The following is a 19,414-nucleotide window of genomic DNA, read 5'->3' on the forward strand; positions in this document are numbered from 1 at the left end:
ACGGCCCGGGGGCAAGGCAGAGATCAAGGAGGGGGTCTCGGGCGGACGGCCCGGGGGCAAGGCAGAGTTCAAAAAAGGGCGAAGACCACAGCGGGCGAACTCAGGGGGCCGGGCATGAGAGCAAAGGCAGCGGCTGAAAAAGTCAGGAGGCCGGACTCGAGGGCGAAGGCCACGGCTGGGGAAATCAGGGGGCCGGGCTCGAGGGCGAACAAGAAGGCGCCGACGGGACAGCTCCGGAGGCCGGACAGGAAGGCGCCGACGGGACAGCTCCGGAGGACGGGCAGGAAGGCGCCGACGGGACAGCTCCGGAGGACGGGCAGGAAGGCGCCGACGGGACAGCTCCGGAGGCCGGGCAGGAAGGCGCCGACGGGACAGCTCCGGAGGCCGGGCAGGAAGGCGCCGACGGGACAGCTCCGGAGGCCAGGCAGGACCCAGTATCGGCCGGACAGGAACCGGAGCCGACGGGACAGGTGTAGACGGGATCCTGAACATGACATGGGCTGGTGTCAATGGGACCCCGGATGGAGCAAGGGCTGGTGTCGACTGGACCCCCAACGGAACAGGACACAGAGTTGGCAGGACCCCCGGTGGAACAGGTGTCGGCGGGACCCCCAACAGAACAGAACATGGAGCTGGCAGGACCCCCGGCGTAGCACGTGTCGGCGGAACCCCCAACAGGACAGGATATGGTGTTGGAAAGACCCCCGGCAGGAGAGTAGTCGGCGGGACCTCCAACGGCACAGGAAATAGGGTTGGCAGGACCCCCGGCAGAAGAGTAGTCGGCGGGACCCCCAATGGGACAGGACATGGAGTTGGCAAGACCCCCGGCAGAAGAGTAGTCGGCGGGACCTCCAACGGCACAGGAAATAGGGTTGGCAGGACCCCCGGCAGAAGAGTAGTCGGCGGGACCCCCAATGGGACAGGACATGGAGTTGGCAAGACCCCCGGCAGAAGAGTAGTCGGCGGGACCTCCAACGGCACAGGACATAGGGTTGGCAGGACCCCCGGCAGAAGAGTAGTAGGCGGGACCCCCAATGGGACAGGACATGGAGTTGGCAAGACCCCCGGCAGGAGAGTAGTCGGCGGGACCCCCAACAGAACAGGACATAGGATTGGCAAGACCCCCGGCAGAAGAGTAGTCGGCGGGACCCCCAATGGGACAGGACATAGGGTTGGCAGGACCCCCGGCAGAAGAGTAGTCGGCGGGACCCCCAACGGGACAGGACATGGAGTTGGCAAGACCCCCGGCAGAAGAGTAGTCGGCGGGACCTCCAACGGCACAGGACATAGGGTTGGCAGGACCCCCGGCAGAAGAGTAGTCGGCGGGACCCCCAATGGGACAGGACATGGAGTTGGCAAGACCCCCGGCAGGAGAGTAGTCGGCGGGACTCCCAACGGAACAGGACATAGGATTGGCAAGACCCCCGGCAGAAGAGTAGTCGGCGGGACCCCCAACGGGACAGGACATGGAGTTGGCAAGACCCCCGGCAGAAGAGTAGTCGGCGGGACCTCCAACGGCACAGGACATAGGGTTGGCAGGACCCCCGGCAGAAGAGTAGTCGACGGGACCCCCAATGGGACAGGACATGGAGTTGGCAAGACCCCCGGCAGGAGAGTAGTCGGCGGGACCCCCAACGGAACAGGACATAGGATTGGCAAGACCCCCGGCAGAAGAGTAGTCGGCGGGACCTCCAACGGGACAGGACATAGGGTTGGCAGGACCCCCGGCAGAAGAGTAGTCGGCGGGACCTCCAACGGGACAGGACATGGGGTAGGCGTCGGCCGTAGAGCCAACAGGATACGGGGGGCTGGCGTCGGCCGGAGAGCCAACAGGTGACGAGATGCTGGAGTCGGCCGGACCACCGACAGGACACGAGGGGCTGAAGTGGAATCCACAGGTGGATTGGAGGAGGCAGGAAATGCAGCAGAAGACGTCCAAGTTGAGACCTGAGCAGCAAGGTTTGACATGTGTAGAGCCAAGGACTGATTGCTTTCAGCTAAGGCTCGCATCATCTGCTCATGTTGGCCCAGAAGATTTCCCTGAAGAGAAATGGCGTGCTGGACCGGAACAGAGGCCGGAACCATGGCTGCTGGGGCCAGAACTGGGGCTGAAACCATGGCTGTGTGGGCCGGTTCTGGAGCCGGAACCATGGCTGTGTGGGCCGGTTCTGGAGCCGGAACCATGGCTGTGTGGGCCGGTTCTGGAGCCGGAACCATGGCTGCTGGGGCCTGTACTGGAGCCCAAAGCATGGCTTCTGGGGCTCGGGCTGCTAGCCTGGACTTGCGACTCATTCTCTTAGGAGCCTTTTGGAGGCTCCGTGGACCTCCAAAAGCCAGACGAGTGCCCGAGAACGGCTCCTGGACAGGAGCAGGAAATGGGGAAGAAGCAGGGGTTGACTCCAGACGGAACACACCGAGATGTATGGTGTCAGGTTGGGAGTTGGGAGGCAGGGGGCTAGCATGCCTGGGGCTAGCAGGCCGGGAATCACACGTCGAAAGGAAATCCAAAATCCAATCAGGTAAGAACTTAACTAAAGGTTGATCCACTGTTGCCACCTGGTGAGCCTCTGCCAGAGCAGCCTCTTTCTGCTGAACACTGAACGCTCCCCTCCACCTACCATAGCAGCAAGCCAAAGAAAAGGTAACATTTTGTAAATCCACCTCAAATGGATCTGCTGGGCCCATTTCTGGTTGGTTCCTTCTGTCAGGGTTGAGTGCAGCAGGCAGGACCCAAATGCAGATTTCCAAGAATATTCCTTTAATCCAAGGTACAAAGTAGACAATAGAACACTTCCCTGTGACACACAGTCAAATACAAACAAGGAACCAACAATGACAGACAGAAAAACCAGAACTAAAATACACACAAGACCAATCACACAAACAAGACACAGGTGAGGAGGGAGGAGAAAACACAGGGGCACCAGGTGAACACAATCGGGCAATCAGGCAGGAGGGAACACAGAGACAGGAAGCAACAGGCAAGACGGGGTTGAACACTTTTCAAAACAAAACAGGAAACCAAAGACAGAAAAAGACAAGACAACACAGACAGATCGTGACAATGATCTCTAGTTTAGATCATAGTATTCAGATTTTTGTGCATGCATGCTTGTGTGTGTGCATGCTGTACGTTTGAGTGATTTACACTGTCGTTACTGCGCATGTGCCCTGAGATGCTAGTGCATTATGCAGGAGGCTTATGAGAAAGTATTTGGCTGGCTGTTTCACTTTTACACCAACAACTGATCCTGGCTCAGCATCCCAAACTGTGGAGGTTCCATTAAAACCTGGAAGTGGACCGCCTGCCGGAGACTTTTAGCATGAGAGGGTAACCGGAGATTACCTCTGAGTCAGGGAGAGAAACTGGGTGATCAGGTGTCAAAAGAAGAGAGAGCTGAGGGGGAGATGGAGTAATGAAGGAGTTATCATGGTGGATTTGAAAGGAGAGTTTCGATGCGTGTGTTCGTCTGAGCCAAGAGAGAAACTTTCTGCACTTTCTTGAGACTTTGTTTGGGCTCATTATGGGACTGCGTGTGTCTGTTTGAGCTGTGATGGAGATGAAAGGAAAGGCTGACAGGTAAACACAGGGAAACGTAGGAGAAGAGAAGAGAAGACAGGGGTAAGGATAGAGGGGGAAATGGAGAGAAGTTAAGAAACGTTAATGCAAAAGGAGAAGCTGATTTTCTACTACGGACTGCCCCTGCTCCGGATCATAAGCCCTTCAGCCTGCCGTGGACTCAATGTAAGCTCCTTACTTCTATACTTTTCATACATTTTAGTTTGATAATTCTTAAAAAAAAACAGCTGCTTCATAAATGTACACATTGCAAACTCTAATACACTGCACCTGCTGAAGTTTCCATGCAGGTCAAATGCCACTGATTTATGTCAGAGCTTCACCAGTAATGAGCAATCCTGTTAAGATTTAGGTAAAAAGGTGTGGAGACAATTCAACAAAAAGCATAATCTGCTGACCGTGTGTAGGAATAAAGAGAGTGTGATAATGCGGCGCAGTTTAATCTGAGTAATGGTTCTGTGCCTCAGGTTACAGAGCATTGTGCGGCACTGAGGCAAACACAGGCCTCATGTTTTAAACATGTTTTATAGAATGCAGTGCACCATCTAAAATAGGACATTTTAGATATATAGGAACAATTTTTTACTTTCTTCAAACCCATTTATATATTAATTAATTGCAATTTCCCTTCTGATGACTATTCCAAACAAATAAAGTTATGGATCTTTTAAGCTAGGCTAGGCTTACTGTCTCCCAGCTGTTGCTTTATATGTTTGATGATATCAATCTTATTATCTACTTCTTGTAAAGATAGCTAATATTTCTTTTGATTGTATATAAGGTCTGGAGCAATAAATAGGCCTTAAGGTGAGGTCAGTCATGATAAAGATGACATTTCTTTACAGATTAAGAGAAATATTTGCCTGGTAGGTTGAACTCAGGACAATAATGGCCCTTTACCTGCTGCAAATAGTGATAATGTGTATATCCCACTCATATTATTTGATTGCCTGTGTTAGTCGTTTAAATTTAAGGTATTTATTTAAGTTCCTGGATTTAATTTAGAATATTCCACTCCCACCCGTCGTCCCACCATTATTTATGCTTTCTATGTCAGATACTAAAACTCCAAATCAATGTAGAATCAGCAGAATCAGAAACAGGTTTATTACCAGGTAGGTTTACACATACGAGGAATTTGACTTGACGTCATGGTGCGTACATACAAATTAAAATAAAACATGAATTAAAAACACAGGTAGGGAACTAGAAAAAATATAAAAAATAATACAAAATATAATACAACTATAGTAAAATATAAATGGAATGAAAAACGGAATAAAATATGAATAAAAATCGGCTGTAATAAAAAAGACAAGAAAACAGATATAGTGTACATTGTGTGTGCATTAATGTAATGCATAGAGTCTGCGTTGTGGCTGAGGTAAAGTGTCAGTGGGGGGGCCGGGCTTTGTTTAAGAGGCCGGTAACAGAGACGAACAGATGAACTTCTCTCTAAAGACAACAACACTGACACAGCTGAGGTGTTAAATGTTAACTGTCAGCCTACGCCCGTCCCAGGGTCCAGGCAGGCCAAAGGTCCACGGCTGAGAGACTCCTCCTCGGAGAGATAACCTGCCTCTCTTCAGCCTCTCTGGGATCCGGCTTCCGGTCTGAAGCCTCACAATCTCTGCAAAACTCCAGTCCTGCATTCAGTCCAGAGGGATCTGCACCGAGAGGCTCCACACGGGACTAACAGGGAACTCTTATGAAGGTACTCGTCTCTGTCCTTTAATCCAGCACCAGACACTTTTTTTTTTACACTGCTATGGACACACTTGCAATAAATGCACATTGACTGTTATTCATATTGATTGTTGTGGTTTTTATCTTAATGTGTGCATATGTGTAAATGTGTCTATAGGATATACATATCTTATACATATTTGTATACATATCTGTATATTGTATAATTGTATTTTTGTATTCGGGGTTGTTGGAAACGTCATTTCGATCTCTCTGTCTGTACACACAAACTGAAAGATTGACATTAAAGTTGACTTTGACTTTATCGTGTCCTTAAGTAAAGAACCACAGGGATACTTTATCGTAAAAATGCTACTGCCTCAGGGGTTTTATGGGGAAACGAAGGTGTGTTCACGTGCCTCTATGTGTGTGTGAATAATCAGTGTCACAAGGCTACCCTGAACAAATTCCAGTAAATAACCTGACACTTCCTATTAGTTCTACCACCTTTATTATCCAATCTCTCTTGTTCAACTCAGTTTTGGGTATGTCTATTAGGTTGAATGATTTCTCCAAGTGTGTCTACATGTTTGCCTGTGTCGTTAATATTGATCAATCCTGCAAAATCTGATTTGACTTTGCGTCCAAAATGATCCAGAGCTGAGCAGGTGTGTGTGTGTGTGTTTCAGGTGCACCACTGAGAAGCTACAATGGAGAGTCACGTCACACAGATTTCCAGGGACGACCTGGAAGATCTCAGAGAGGCCTTTAATAAAATCGGTGAGTTTCTCACACACACACACACACACACACACACACACACACACACACACACACACACACACACACACACACACACACACACACACACACACACACACACATACACACACACACACACACACACACACACACACACACACACACACACACACACACACACACACACACACACCTGACCTGACACCTACAGTTGTATTGGCGGATGATCTTGCCTGATTTCGACCTTTACAGCTGACCTCAATGACTCTTATATAAGATATTTTTATTGCTTGTGTTGTTAAGTGCATGTGTGAGGTATTTCAGAAGTAATAATGAGACGTTGCAAGATGTTATCAGTGAATCATAAGTACATAGGTGTATAATTGTAAAAAATGCTGATAATAGTGAGCCATAAAAAAAAAGCCCAAAAGATAAACTTGTAAAATTGGGTCCGATATTGTGCAGTTTAAAATGACATGTAACACTTTATTTTACTCGGCCCAGTTAATGTAAATTCCCACAAAATAACGTTCAGTTACACTAGCCGCGTTCACACCGGAGTACTTTTCCCCGTACTTTTCGCCTTTAGTTCCGTTAGTACCCCTTATGACGCGTTCACACCAAAAAGAGTACTGAGTGCCGGGAACTTTTACCCCCATTTTTAGTGCCTGCTGAGAGATGGTACTTTCCTGGGGGAAAAAAGTGCCCCAGTTCCAGAGATGGGGTCGTTACTAAAAAAAAGTAATATATTACATATTACATATTACTTTAAAAAAAAGTAATATATTACACTACTTCGTTACTCTCTACATAAAGTAACTCGTTACTTTACTCGTTACTTTACTCGCAGGGCCGGCCCGCCCCTCCCTACAGGCAGATCACGCAGACTGCTAAAGTTTCAAATGTTCTCTTTAGTTCAGTTTCCATTGTCGCATAAGACTGATCCAGATAGCTCTGACTATGGCTGTCCTCTGTCTCCTGCTATCTGTATTTTGCGCAGTATATCTCTGAACGATGCGATGGTGATTCCACTGTGCAAATGGGCAACATTACCTCTACTATGAAGGATGCTACAAGCCTGTCCATCTCTGCTTTGGTTACCGGTCCTCCAAATTCTAATTTGTGCTGCTTCGGAGTCGGCTGCGGCGACTCACAACATCCGCACTCTGGGTTCGGGGGTCCTTAGCTATTAGCTTCACCTTAGCATGTGTTCTTTGCAGGTGTTTGTTGAGGTTTGACGTGGTGTTTACAGCAGTGGATAACAGCTTCTGGCCTGGACACAGTTTGCACCTCACCGTCACATTCCTGTCTATTCTTCGGACAAACTCAAAATAATGGGCATACCTCCACCCCTCGAAAGTTATCGCTGACTCAGCCATGTTTATGCAGCACTGCACGTGGATATGTGGACGCGCAAGTCGCGCAGATTACGTACATATAAACCTGAGGCGGAAACCCCTCTTGTCTGTCAGTGTGATTATGACTGATTTTATAAAAGTAACGAAGTAACGCGTGTCGGGGCAATGTTAGTAACTGGAGTGTGATTACTGAATTATAAAAGTAACGCGTTACACTACTCCGTTACCGACAAAAGTAATATTATTACAACTCTGCCCAGTTCTGATTGGCTGGGTGAATTGCAAACCACGCCCCGTAAAACTCTGAAATGTTTTGTAGAGCCGCCATTTTATTAGCATTATTAGCATTAGCATTCGCCCAGCACACAAACGCAGAGAGACTAACTTATGGCAACACAAAAGAAAACATGGGAGCGGTGGAGATGAGGAGGTGTCGGCGTTCTGGCGATTTACTCGGAAGGCTTCAGTAGAAGCTGCTGGGAGTCCCAGCAGCTTCTACTGAAGCCAGTCCCCAACTCCGGGGACTTCCGGCCGGGGACTCCGGGTGGCAGTATACATGTACGCCGTGAAGTGGTTTGCGGCCTGCCAGTAAACCCAAAGCAGAAGAAGACGAAGTGACGTCAGCGGCTCATTTGCGTAATTTTCCCTCAGGGAACTTATTCCGGTGTGAACGCGATCTGTACTAAGTGCCCTGGGGCTTAGTGCCCCGGCACTAAGTACGGCAAAGTACTTGGTGTGAACGCGGCTATTAAAGGGACTCTTATTTGTCCGAATTATAACTTAAATGCATCCAAGGTTCAATTGGTGCACGTCCAATTGGATAAATTCCAGTTGAATTGCTCTCATAACCAAGAACAGCTTTGTCAGCAAGCCGGCGTTTCAGCATTTGTTTTTTATCTTTACCAACTATGAGGAAGTATGGGCAATAACTGGCCGATGTATATTGTCAAATAAAAGGATTTGGCAACATATTATACAGAAAAAAGGTTTATCATTAGTTCAGCACTTCAAATCAACTGTGACATTTGATCAGAATCAGGTTTATTGTCCAGTAGGTCGACATATACAAGGAATTTGCTTTGGACCATAGTGGTGCAAACATAAAAGCAGTATGAGGAAATACGGTGTAAGAGAATGACTAAGATTGAACAATTAGAAATAGAAAGTATTTCAAAAACGATTTATAGGAAGGAATATACATTTTCAAGTAACTAGGTACTAGGTCAATATGACAAAATACAGTATATTAGATTTTAGAGTAAAGGGCATATTTTAAAAGTATTTATGTAAGTATATTTGTATGTAAGTATGTATTATATCATATAGTGTTTGGGTTGTGAAAATGAACTGGAGAGAAATGGAACAAATGCATTTTTGTAAGTGTGTATTTTTAAAAGTGGGACACCAGAGGCAAAATCCAAAAAACGTTTTAATATGCTTATCAATTTAAGGTTTTGGAATATATTGCCTTCATAACATTTATTCTTTCACACTAGTGGGAAGAGAAGATCCAAAATATTCCAAATGTTTTCTATTTATGTCAGTATATTTCTTATAATGTAGCAAAAGTTAGCATACCATCATATACAACGTAATATTTGGCACATTTAAATACACTTTTCAGGAAACTTGTCATACAAAACCGATTGCTTTAATTCATGTAAGTGATACATTAAGGAAGTTTCTTGGTGTCATCTTCTCTTTCCATGATTTACTCTTCACCTGGAGTGTCTTTCTTTAAGCACATGAAGTATTTGCAATATATCTGTGTCTTTAGTTGTCATTTCTGTGCAGTCTAAACAGCATCAGTGTTTTATCTTTTGTTACCATCTAAGTATTATCATGCCAAAGTGCAGCTGAGGTATAAGCAGATAATTAAAGAAGATGGAGTGACAATAAAGCAATAACTGCTTATAAACTCAATACACTTCATCCAACTCAAAGATCGGTCTTTATTGTCCTTGTATAACCAGTACCAAATTACATTTAATTAAATTATTAAGAAATGACCTTTTAATGAAGCCTTACCAGTCCTTTGTTTGTCTTTGCTTTTATCATCTGTGGGCAATATTTACCCAGAATATTGAGGGCATCATCATCAAATTGACTGTGTGTGTGTGTGTGTGTGTGTGTGTGTGTGTGTGTGTGTGTGTGTGTGTGTGTGTGTGTGTGTGTGTGTGTGTGTGTGTGTGTGTGTGTGTGTGTGTGTGTGTGTGTGTGTGTGTGTGTGTGTGTGTGTGTGTGTGTGTGTGTGTGTGTGTGTGTGTTCAGATATTGATAACAGCGGCTTTGTGAGCGACTTTGAGCTCCAGGAGTTGTTCAGAGAGGCGAGTTTCTCCCTGCCGGGGTTCAAGGTGCGAGAAGTCATCGAGACCTTCGTCAGCGGAGACACCAACAAGGACGGGAAGATCAGCTTTGAGGAATTTGTTTCTGTGAGTCATGTGCAGATTGTGTGCAAATATGTTGAGATACTATCTTTAAAGGTCACCTATTAAATAAAATAATAAATAAATAAAATCCACTTTTTCATGTCTTTCATACATCAACATATGTCCCCTCTGTGTAAAAAGATGCTGACATTTTCAGGAAAAAAGATTCTCTCACTTTTTGTCCTGATCCATTTATATAAAAACCTGTCTGAAAACGAGCTGATCAGATTTTGGCCACTTAATGATGTCATAACGATTTTTGGCTTGTGTAACCATTAGCCAATCACCAACCAAGGTAACCCCCCCCCCCACCTTATCACCTGAATCTCCTCCTAGAGCACCATTGTGTTCTTTGTAACCAAATCTCTCTCAGAGGGGCGTGGGGAGGGGCTCCATATTTTCATCTAAAGTAACAGACAGAGAATCAGCACTTTGGAAACACGGCTGAAACAGAGGGGATTATGGGATGCTGCAATGATCTGTTTGGTGTTTGGAGCCAAACACTTCAGAGACATGTTCTGTATATATCTGAGACCTATAATATATTGATGAAAAACAGTATATTAGGGGACCTTTAAATTGTGCATGGAGTAACTGTTCAGTTATGTTCAGATCTTCCAAGAGCTGAAGAGCAAGGAGTTCAGTGAGACGTTTCGGAAGATCATCACGAGGAAAGATGGGATTCGCTCCTTTGGAGGAATGTCAAGAAAATCCAGCGAGGGGACTCAGCACTCCTACTCTGGTGAGAGAGTGTAATAATCATTTATAAGTCTGCATTAAGAATGATATTTGAGTATAATCAGCTAAATGTACCTTCAAGTATTAATACTAAAAGTCCATCATGTAGAAATAAAAAAAATACAGTGAACATTTATAATTGTCAATACATTTAATATATTTATACAAAAAAACTTCATTTGTAAAGACTTAGCCGGCCAGAGAACTGAAGTAAAAAGACGTTAATTCCTTCTGAATTTAATGAAGTAGAAAGTAACTTACAAAAGAAAAATCTCAAGTAAAATACAAGTACCTTAAATGTGTAGTCTAGTACAGTCCTTGAGTACATGTGTGTGTGGTTGTGTGTTTGTTTAGATGAGGAAAAGGTGGCTTTTGTCAACTGGATCAATAAAGCTTTGGCCAAAGACCCAGACTGCCAACATCTGCTGCCCATGAACCCAGACGATGAGAGCCTCTTCGCCTCGGTCCGAGACGGCATCCTGTTATGGTAACACTCACAAGGAGGAATCTGAGACATCACATATCTGAAAAACATCATCATTATTTACCCAAACGCTTTGTTGTCTTACAGCAAAATGATCAACCTGTCCCAGCCTGACACCATCGACGAAAGAGTCATCAACACCAAGAAACTGGCCACCTTCACAATGACAGTGAGTGGTAGATTTCCATCATATATATCCTAATAAAAAGCAGCAAATACTAAGAAATGTGTCATGCATTGTAACTTTTATGGTCATCCATACTGAAGGAAGTACTTGCACTAGAATTTAGTGATGGGAATTACGGCTCTTTGAAGGGAGCCGGATTTTATGGCTCCGTTGTTTTCATAAGAGCCGTTCAAAAGAGCCGTTTTTTTTTTTAAAGGGGGCGGGGTTAATAGGTTTATCTGCAAAATAATCACCAGGATAATGATTGACTGTATTGCCAGAAATCTACTTTTACTCACAGAAAAATGTTATTACTTGCTACATCTCTCAGCCAGCCAAACTACTACTCAAGCAGCATGCGTTATGCCATCATCTTGTGTTGTAATGGTACTACACATCTATGGCTAATGTGCATTCAGGAAAGCAAGTTCGTTTAAAGGCGAGTGGATTTATGGCAGGCAGTGAACCAACGATAAAAAGAACGGCTCTCACCAAGTAGGACTCGGTTCCCTTCGTTCGTACCAAAGAGCCGTCACATCACTATTAGAATTGTAAAAGAGTAGTTTGCCATTTTGGAAATTAATGAAGTTTGCAGAAAGGTTATTAAGAAGCCAATTAGCTTAGCTTAACTTAGCATGAAGACTGCAAACAGCTATCCTGGTTCTATGCAAACTACAATTGTGCAAATATACTCACCAGGAGCTTTAATCCTCACACATTTGCCACTTTCAATCTGTACAATAACCAAAGTGTAAACATCCATATTTTGTGAGAGTAATGTGCTGGGCATAGTGACTTGCTGCGGACACTTTGAGGTTTCCAGGAAGCCAGCAGAGACTGTAGAAATGTTGGTTTGAATCATCAGTTTCTGTGTGGATTAAACACACGAGACATCACGTTTTCAAAATCTTCAGATGTGCTGGGAGCTGCATGTTTGTATACCTTTGGACAGAGCCAGGTTAGCTGTTTCCAGTCTTTATGCTGAGCTAAGCTGCTAATACTTCATATTGAACACACACATATGAGAATGATTACAACATTCTTATGTAACACTCTAACCTCATTTCATTTCATTTCAAACCTTTATTTATTCAGGTTGTATCCCATTGAGATCATTGACCTCTTTTTCAAGGGAGACCTGCTCAAGTAGGTTCCACATGAAACATTAAAAACATAAACAGAACAACAAAAGGACATCATACAGTAGCATTACAGGGATTACAAATTACATAACTATCCACATGCACAGGTACCAACAGCTTCCGATTCAGTAGCATCCAACCGAGCTTTAAAATCATTTAGTGGCACCAGATTGCTCAGTTTCCATTTTAATTGCAGACTATTCCAGGACAGTGGAGCTGCGCATCTAAATGCTATTTTCCCTAAGACAGTCCTAGCAGTTGGCACATTTAATAAAACCACAGCATGCGATCTCAGGCAGTAGCCACTTACAATTCGCCGTGAGATCAGGGAGCAGATGTAGGATGGAAGTTTCCCTAACATGGCTTTATATATAAAAATGTACCAGTGACTAACCTAAGTGTATTCACCTAATCACAAGCTATTAGTTTTGACAATAACATTTAAAGAAGACAAGAAAATCTCTCACAGTTAGAAGGAAACAACGTAAATAAATAATATATTTTTATTTGATTGAATTGAGCAGTCAACCGAACGATTCCTCTGGTTACCGGGTAAATAAACTATATATATATATAAATAAGACAATAGCAGTTTTAAGGGAAGGTCTTGAGGACACAGCCTGTAAAATATTAACGTTTACTGCATACTTCCTCTTTTTTGAGTTATTTATGGCTTTTGACTCTGCAGTACTCTGTGGAGAAGTAAAGGGAAAAAGGGAATAGTCCTATCTGTCCTTTTATGTGTTGTTGGGGGATATTTATCCATCCAGCCATCCATCTTTCTCATAAATTGCTCATAATTTGTTTTTTTATAGATTTTAATTTTGGCATCCTCTCTGAAATGTCTGACTTTAAGCAAAACTCTTGATTTACATTGATTTGTAGGAGAATCTGGTGCTGGCGCTGAACTCGGCGTCAGCGATCGGCTGTACGGTGGTGAGCATCGATGCCCATGATCTGATGGCTGGGAAACCCCATCTGGTCCTGGGACTGTTCTGGCAGATTATCAAGGTTGGCCTGTTTGCTGATATAGAAATCAGCAGGAACGAAGGTCAGTGCACACACACACACGCACACACGCACGCACGCACGCACGCACGCACGCACGCACGCACGCACGCACGCACGCACGCACGCACGCACGCACACACACACACACACACACACACACACACACACACACACACACACACACACACACACATTAACTTGTACACTATTAATCTAGATGGAATGCAGTTTATGTTCAAGATATTATTAGATATATAAAACGTACACTACATTTAAAGGTCCCCTATTATACTGTTTTTCATCAATATATTATAGGTCTCAGATATACACAAAACATGTCTCTAAAGTGTTTGGCTCCAAACACCAAACAGATCATTGCAGCATCCCATAATCCCCTCTGTTTCAGCCCTGTTTCCAAAGTGCTGATTCTCTGTCTGTTACTTTAGATGAAAATAAGGAGCCCCTCCCCACGCCCCTCTGAGAGATATTTGGTTAAAAAGAACACAATGGTGCTCTAGGAGGAGATTCAGGTGATAAGGTGGGGGGGGGGGTTACCTTGGTTGGTGATTGGCTAATGGTTACACAAGACAAAACATCGTTATGACATCATAAAGTGGCCAAAATCTGATCAGCTCATTTTCAGACAGGTTTTTATATAAATGGATCAGGACAAAAAGAGAGAGAATCTTTTTTCCTGAAACTTTCAGAATCTCTTTACACAGAGGGGACACATGTTGATGTAGAAGAGACATGAAAAAGTGGATTTTGCATAACAGGTGACCTTTAATAGAGACTCTTTGTGAATGTGTTTCCAGCCCTGATCAGCCTTCTGGCAGATGGCCGGGAAAATCTGCAGCAACTGATGTCCCTCTCCCCCGAGGAGCTGCTGCTCCGCTGGGTCAACTATCATTTACGCAACGCAGGAACCAACACCATCAGCAACTTCAGTGAAGATATTAAGGTCCCCTTCAGAACACACGCGCACACACACACACACACACACACACACACACACACACACACACACACACACACACACACACACACACACACACACACACACACACACACACACACACACACACACACACACACACACACAGGTGAGTTTAACCCCTTCTTGTGTTTCATCCCTGTAGGACTCGCGAGCCTACTTTCACCTTTTGGACCAGATTGCTCAGGAAGAACAAGACGGCTACAAAATGAGAGTGAACATTGAAATGAGCGGCCTGAGTGTGAGTCAGTGTGTCTTTGTACAATTGAATATGTGTATTTTGTGAACCAGACACTGACATATGACAGATATGAGTATTTATTTGTAGGGTTCATTGTTCATTTCTCTGTTATTATTAATAATTGTGATATTGTGTGTGCACCTGCCGATCGACTGCATTGACTAAAAGCTAAAACTGGCATACTTTTGAGAATCATTATTTTTGATGCATGGTCCTTTTTTGATGAAGACTAGTTATAATAACAACACAAATGTAGAGTATTTTCCTTTTGGATTTTGGCATGGTTATAATAATAAAGCTTTATTTATATAGCACTTTTCATACAACACATGCAGCTCAACGTGCTTTACAAAATGACACATCACAAGTTGAAAGCAAACAACAGGAAATTCCCCTCAGATTATCTGTTAAGAACTTTAAAAGGTACATGCAGCAAAATATAACATTTTATCAGAGGTCAAATGTATGATAATAAAAATAAAATAAATAATGGTTTCTCTCTGACACATAAGACACAAGACAACTGAGTCGATGCAACAATATAAAATATAAAACCCCATAAAACAAAGTGAACATATAGGTACAACAGAAATACAAAGATGAAGTCCTTTAAAAGATATACACAGTGTCTGATACCAAGCATGTCTGTTTGATGTGCATGTGTAGGAGTGTAATTTAGACAAAAGGGCGGAGCTGATGCTGAAGCAGGCGGCGCGGCTGGACTGCAGACAGTTTGTTTCTCCTCATGACGTCACATCTGGAAACAGCAAACTCAACTTGGCCTTCGTCGCCAACCTGTTCAACATGCACCCTGCCCTGCAGAAGACTCACATCAACGGAAACGGCATCGACCCGGCAGACATAGCACGTGAGACATAGAATATAATCATTCATCCAATATAATTACGCTGCATCACGTTATAGCATTGAGGCTTGACATGAAAGTTCAGTCATAAAATGCTGACATGCACGATCCAGTGCAAATAGTACTGCATGATACAAGCAATAAAAACTCAAAAGCAATTTATATCATCCATAAATCCATATCTGTATACAACCTATAGCTGCACCTAAAAGTATCCTATCAGCTGACAGTAAATGTGTGGGAGCAGCTGGAGAAGGAGGAAATGTTGATGTTTTTTATGTATTTACAGCTGAGACCAACGAAGAGAAGACATTTAGAAACTGGATGAACTCTCTGGGCGTCTCTCCATACGTCAACCACCTGTGCTGGTATGTCATGTTATACATTAACCTAATAAAGGAAGTGCAGGCCTATTAAACATCCCTACATTTACATATTTATACCCAGAAGAGCCATTGATAAGAGTAGTAAAGAGGGGACAGTTGTACCTTACATGTATTACCTATACCTTTGAACTTGTTTTTGAATGGTGCCATGAATTCACGTTATTATTGCTATTATAGTATCATATGGCTCTACTGGTAACATTGTGTCTTGCTCAAGGGTATAGCAATTGTATTTGTGGGTTTACTGTATTTTCTTTTTACAGCTTTTCTTACCAGCATCCTTATCTTAAACTAACCTTTAATTTACTTTAAAATAATGGCTATACTCTGTACTGTACTCTGTAGTCCCTTCAGAATGAGTAATTTCCTCATCTGTAACAAGTGTTAACAAGGCAATATAACCAAGATTTGAAACAGGCTGGGGTCATTGTACCTTGGCAATTTAGCTATTGTACTTTTTGAGTTAATGTAGGCCTTGTTACTAATTCACCAGCACTTACTATACGATACGATACGATACGATATACTTTATTGTCCCCGTAAGGAAATTTGTTCTGGACTCCGTCCTGCAGTGCATACATGTACATATACAAACATAGTGGACATTAAAAGACATACACATATCATCAGTCATACACCGTTTGAACAAACACAATACACAGACGCACATACTGACAATGGCGACCTATTGCACAACCATAACCATACTATGGTATGAACTCGCTTGAAGTGAATATATCTGCACTATCCTTGTTTGATTCTTTATGGTTTTTGCACTTATTGTAAGTCACTTTGTATAAAAGCATCAGCTAAATGATATGTAATGAGTCTATCTGAATCTGGTATGGAAATATTGGATTCCACATTGATTTATTGGCTAAGAAGAAGTAAACATGTTGATTTGACAATAGACCGAAATTAGCCTGTGTAATATCCACAAAGGGTTAAACACCTGAACAAGAGCTCCATTTGACTTCTAAGTCATTAGAAAAGCTGATACTGAATCAAAATTAGTGCAGTGAAAACTTTTCAGTCATTTTTGGCTACTGTAACAGAAAAAGCAACTGTCGCTGCACTGATGTTCATTTTCCTCACTTTCTCTGTTTGTCCTCTACAGGGACCTTTGTGATGGTTTGGTGATCTTGCAGCTTTGTGAGAAGGTTAATGTGCCCGTTAACTGGAAGAGAGTCAACAACCCGCCGTATCCCGTCCTGGGCGCCAACATGAAGAGGGTGTGCACATAAAACAGAGAAATAGAAAGCTCGTAAACTAAACTACATGTTGATGTGAACATAAAAGGAAAGTAACATTGTTCTTCTTCACGTGTTCTAGCTGGAGAACTGTAACTATGCTGTGGAGCTCGGCAGGGACGTCGCTCACTTCTCTCTGGTCGGCATCGGAGGAGAAAACTTGAACTCTGGGAGCCGCATGCACACGCTGGCGCTGGTCTGGCAGCTGATGAGGAGGTTCATGCTCCATCTATGTTGTTTGGCAAAGACAAACTGTGCATAGTGAATACGATACGATATGATGCGATAATACTTTATTGGTCAGATCAAGTCTGAAATGATCAAGTCTGAAATGTGACTTGCTTCAGTCTGACTTTATTGAATCTCCCATTAGATGGTAGCAGTTCATATTTTCTGTTCAGAGCATGCTTTGGGTCCCAGATGATGTTGTTGGACAGCCTCACGAGGTTATTATGGTCTGCTGAGTCAAAAAGTCTCTGACAGGGTGGAGCAGTTTTGATTTGAAAGCGGTTGACAAACATTTGTACCAGGTAGTATTGCAGTACTCTGGAATAGACAAAATCACAGATGTAAAGAACAACAGAAGAATTTCTCTGCTCGCCCCATTTGAACAGTTTTTGTTCCTTGCACACTTTGAGTTATCCCTCCTGCTCGTTATCCTTCAGGTACACGCTGCTGGTTTTGTCAGATCTGGGCGATGGAGAGAAGGTCAAAGATCAGATCATCCTCGACTGGGTCAACACCACCCTGAGCCAATCAAAGAAGAGCACACAGATCAGCAGTTTCAAAGTGAGTGTGTATGTTGGGGAGCAGAGGTGGGACGTAGTGGAGTACAAATACTTCGTTACTGTACATTTTTCTGGTATCAGTACTTACCTCCACTACTTATTTTTCTGACGACTTTTACTTCTTACATTTTGAACACAAATAAATGTACTTTCTACTTCTTACATCTTCCAAACAGGCTGGTTCCTTTAGTTTTAATGTGTGTTTGGTGGCGTGATCATTATTATTTAGAGTCATTGCGTGCCTATTGATTTGAACACGATCCGTGTATCCATCATTTCCTGGTCTTCTCTAAAGAAGAGGGACCAATGAAAACGTTGTCATGTTGCCGTTGTTCAGCATGGAAACATTCATTAGCTAACAATGACATTATTGTTCTATTAATATAAAGGGAGGTCAGGTACTCTTTAAAACAGCTGCTAGTTATGGGTACTTTTTACTGAAGTACATTTCAAAGCCCTCTTTACTTTGACTTGAGTAAAGAAGTTTAGTCAGTACTTCTACTTTCACCAGAGTATTTTTAAACACGAGTATCTGTACTTCTACTTGAGTAAAGGATGTGTGTACTTTTGGCATCTCTGTTGGTGAGAGAGTACGTGGTGTGAGTAAACAAAAGGCTGTATTTGACACTGTTTCCTTGTTTTCTGCAGGACAAACTGATCAGCACCAGTCTGCCGGTGATTGATCTGATCGATGCCATCGCTCCCAATAACGTGAAGTGGGACATGGTGAACAGAGGAGTGAAAGGAGTGCTGAAGGCGGACGATAAACTCAACAACGCAAAGTAAAAACACCAAATCTCAACAGGTTATTGTTCTTCATGTTCTTCATTTTGGTATTTGACTCTTCCTCGTTCCTCCCCCAGGTATGCGATCTCATTGGCTCGTAAGATCGGAGCTCGTGTCTACGCACTTCCTGACGATTTGGTGGAGGTGAATCCAAAGATGGTGCTGACGCTGTTCGCCAGCCTCATGGGCTACGGTTTGAAAAAGGTCAACCGCTAAAACAAAAAGAAGACAAGAACCAACCACCAGGAAACCAACCACGAACATCCATTTTGTTTCTATGCGCTTTTCCTATTTTTTCCCATCTTTTCCCCATGATTTTAATTGTTCTAATTGTAAAATCAGAACAAGACTGTTTCTGTTTTCATGCAAACAATAAGCCTCCCTAAAGTTGGAAATCACTTTTCATCAGCAAATCCACTTCATTTGTTTGCTATCTGTGATTTCTAGAACAATCTCCTAATTGTTCTTTTTTATATATTTAATAACGCATTACATGTATTTACTTTTTCTGCCATATAAACAGAAAATAAGACTCATGAAAAAAACGGAATCATGAACATAAATATCATTTATGTCTGTAAATGTTGTGCATTGAATATTGCTATTTAATTAAAGAGAGAATCTATTGAATGTATTGAGCAGCCTTGTATTTGTGTGTGTTGTGTCTGGTTAAATAAAGATGAAAAACAACAGGTTGATTTTGAGATACTGAGCTACCTTTAAGGACAGTAGGACATTAGATAGGATC

General features: G+C 43.2%; 1 protein-coding gene across 1 annotated transcript; it reads left to right on the forward strand.

Annotated features, from left to right (window-relative positions):
- Positions 1 to 3,701: 3,701 nt before the first annotated feature.
- LOC117493803 (plastin-1-like) lies at positions 3,702 to 19,339 on the forward strand. Its single transcript, XM_034144390.1, has 17 exons — positions 3,702 to 3,745; positions 5,102 to 5,294; positions 5,956 to 6,046; positions 9,658 to 9,818; positions 10,428 to 10,557; positions 10,908 to 11,040; positions 11,125 to 11,206; positions 13,231 to 13,396; positions 14,172 to 14,317; positions 14,496 to 14,591; positions 15,258 to 15,459; positions 15,746 to 15,824; positions 16,960 to 17,074; positions 17,175 to 17,308; positions 17,758 to 17,881; positions 18,529 to 18,662; positions 18,744 to 19,339. Exons 3-17 carry the CDS (start codon positions 5,977 to 5,979, stop codon positions 18,880 to 18,882), a joined length of 1,911 nt encoding a protein of 636 aa, XP_034000281.1. The 5' UTR covers positions 3,702 to 3,745; positions 5,102 to 5,294; positions 5,956 to 5,976; the 3' UTR covers positions 18,883 to 19,339.
- Positions 19,340 to 19,414: the final 75 nt, after the last annotated feature.

This window comes from Trematomus bernacchii, unplaced genomic scaffold (assembly GCF_902827165.1).
Source record: "Trematomus bernacchii unplaced genomic scaffold, fTreBer1.1, whole genome shotgun sequence".
In the NCBI taxonomy this organism is placed as follows: Eukaryota; Metazoa; Chordata; class Actinopteri; order Perciformes; family Nototheniidae; genus Trematomus; species Trematomus bernacchii.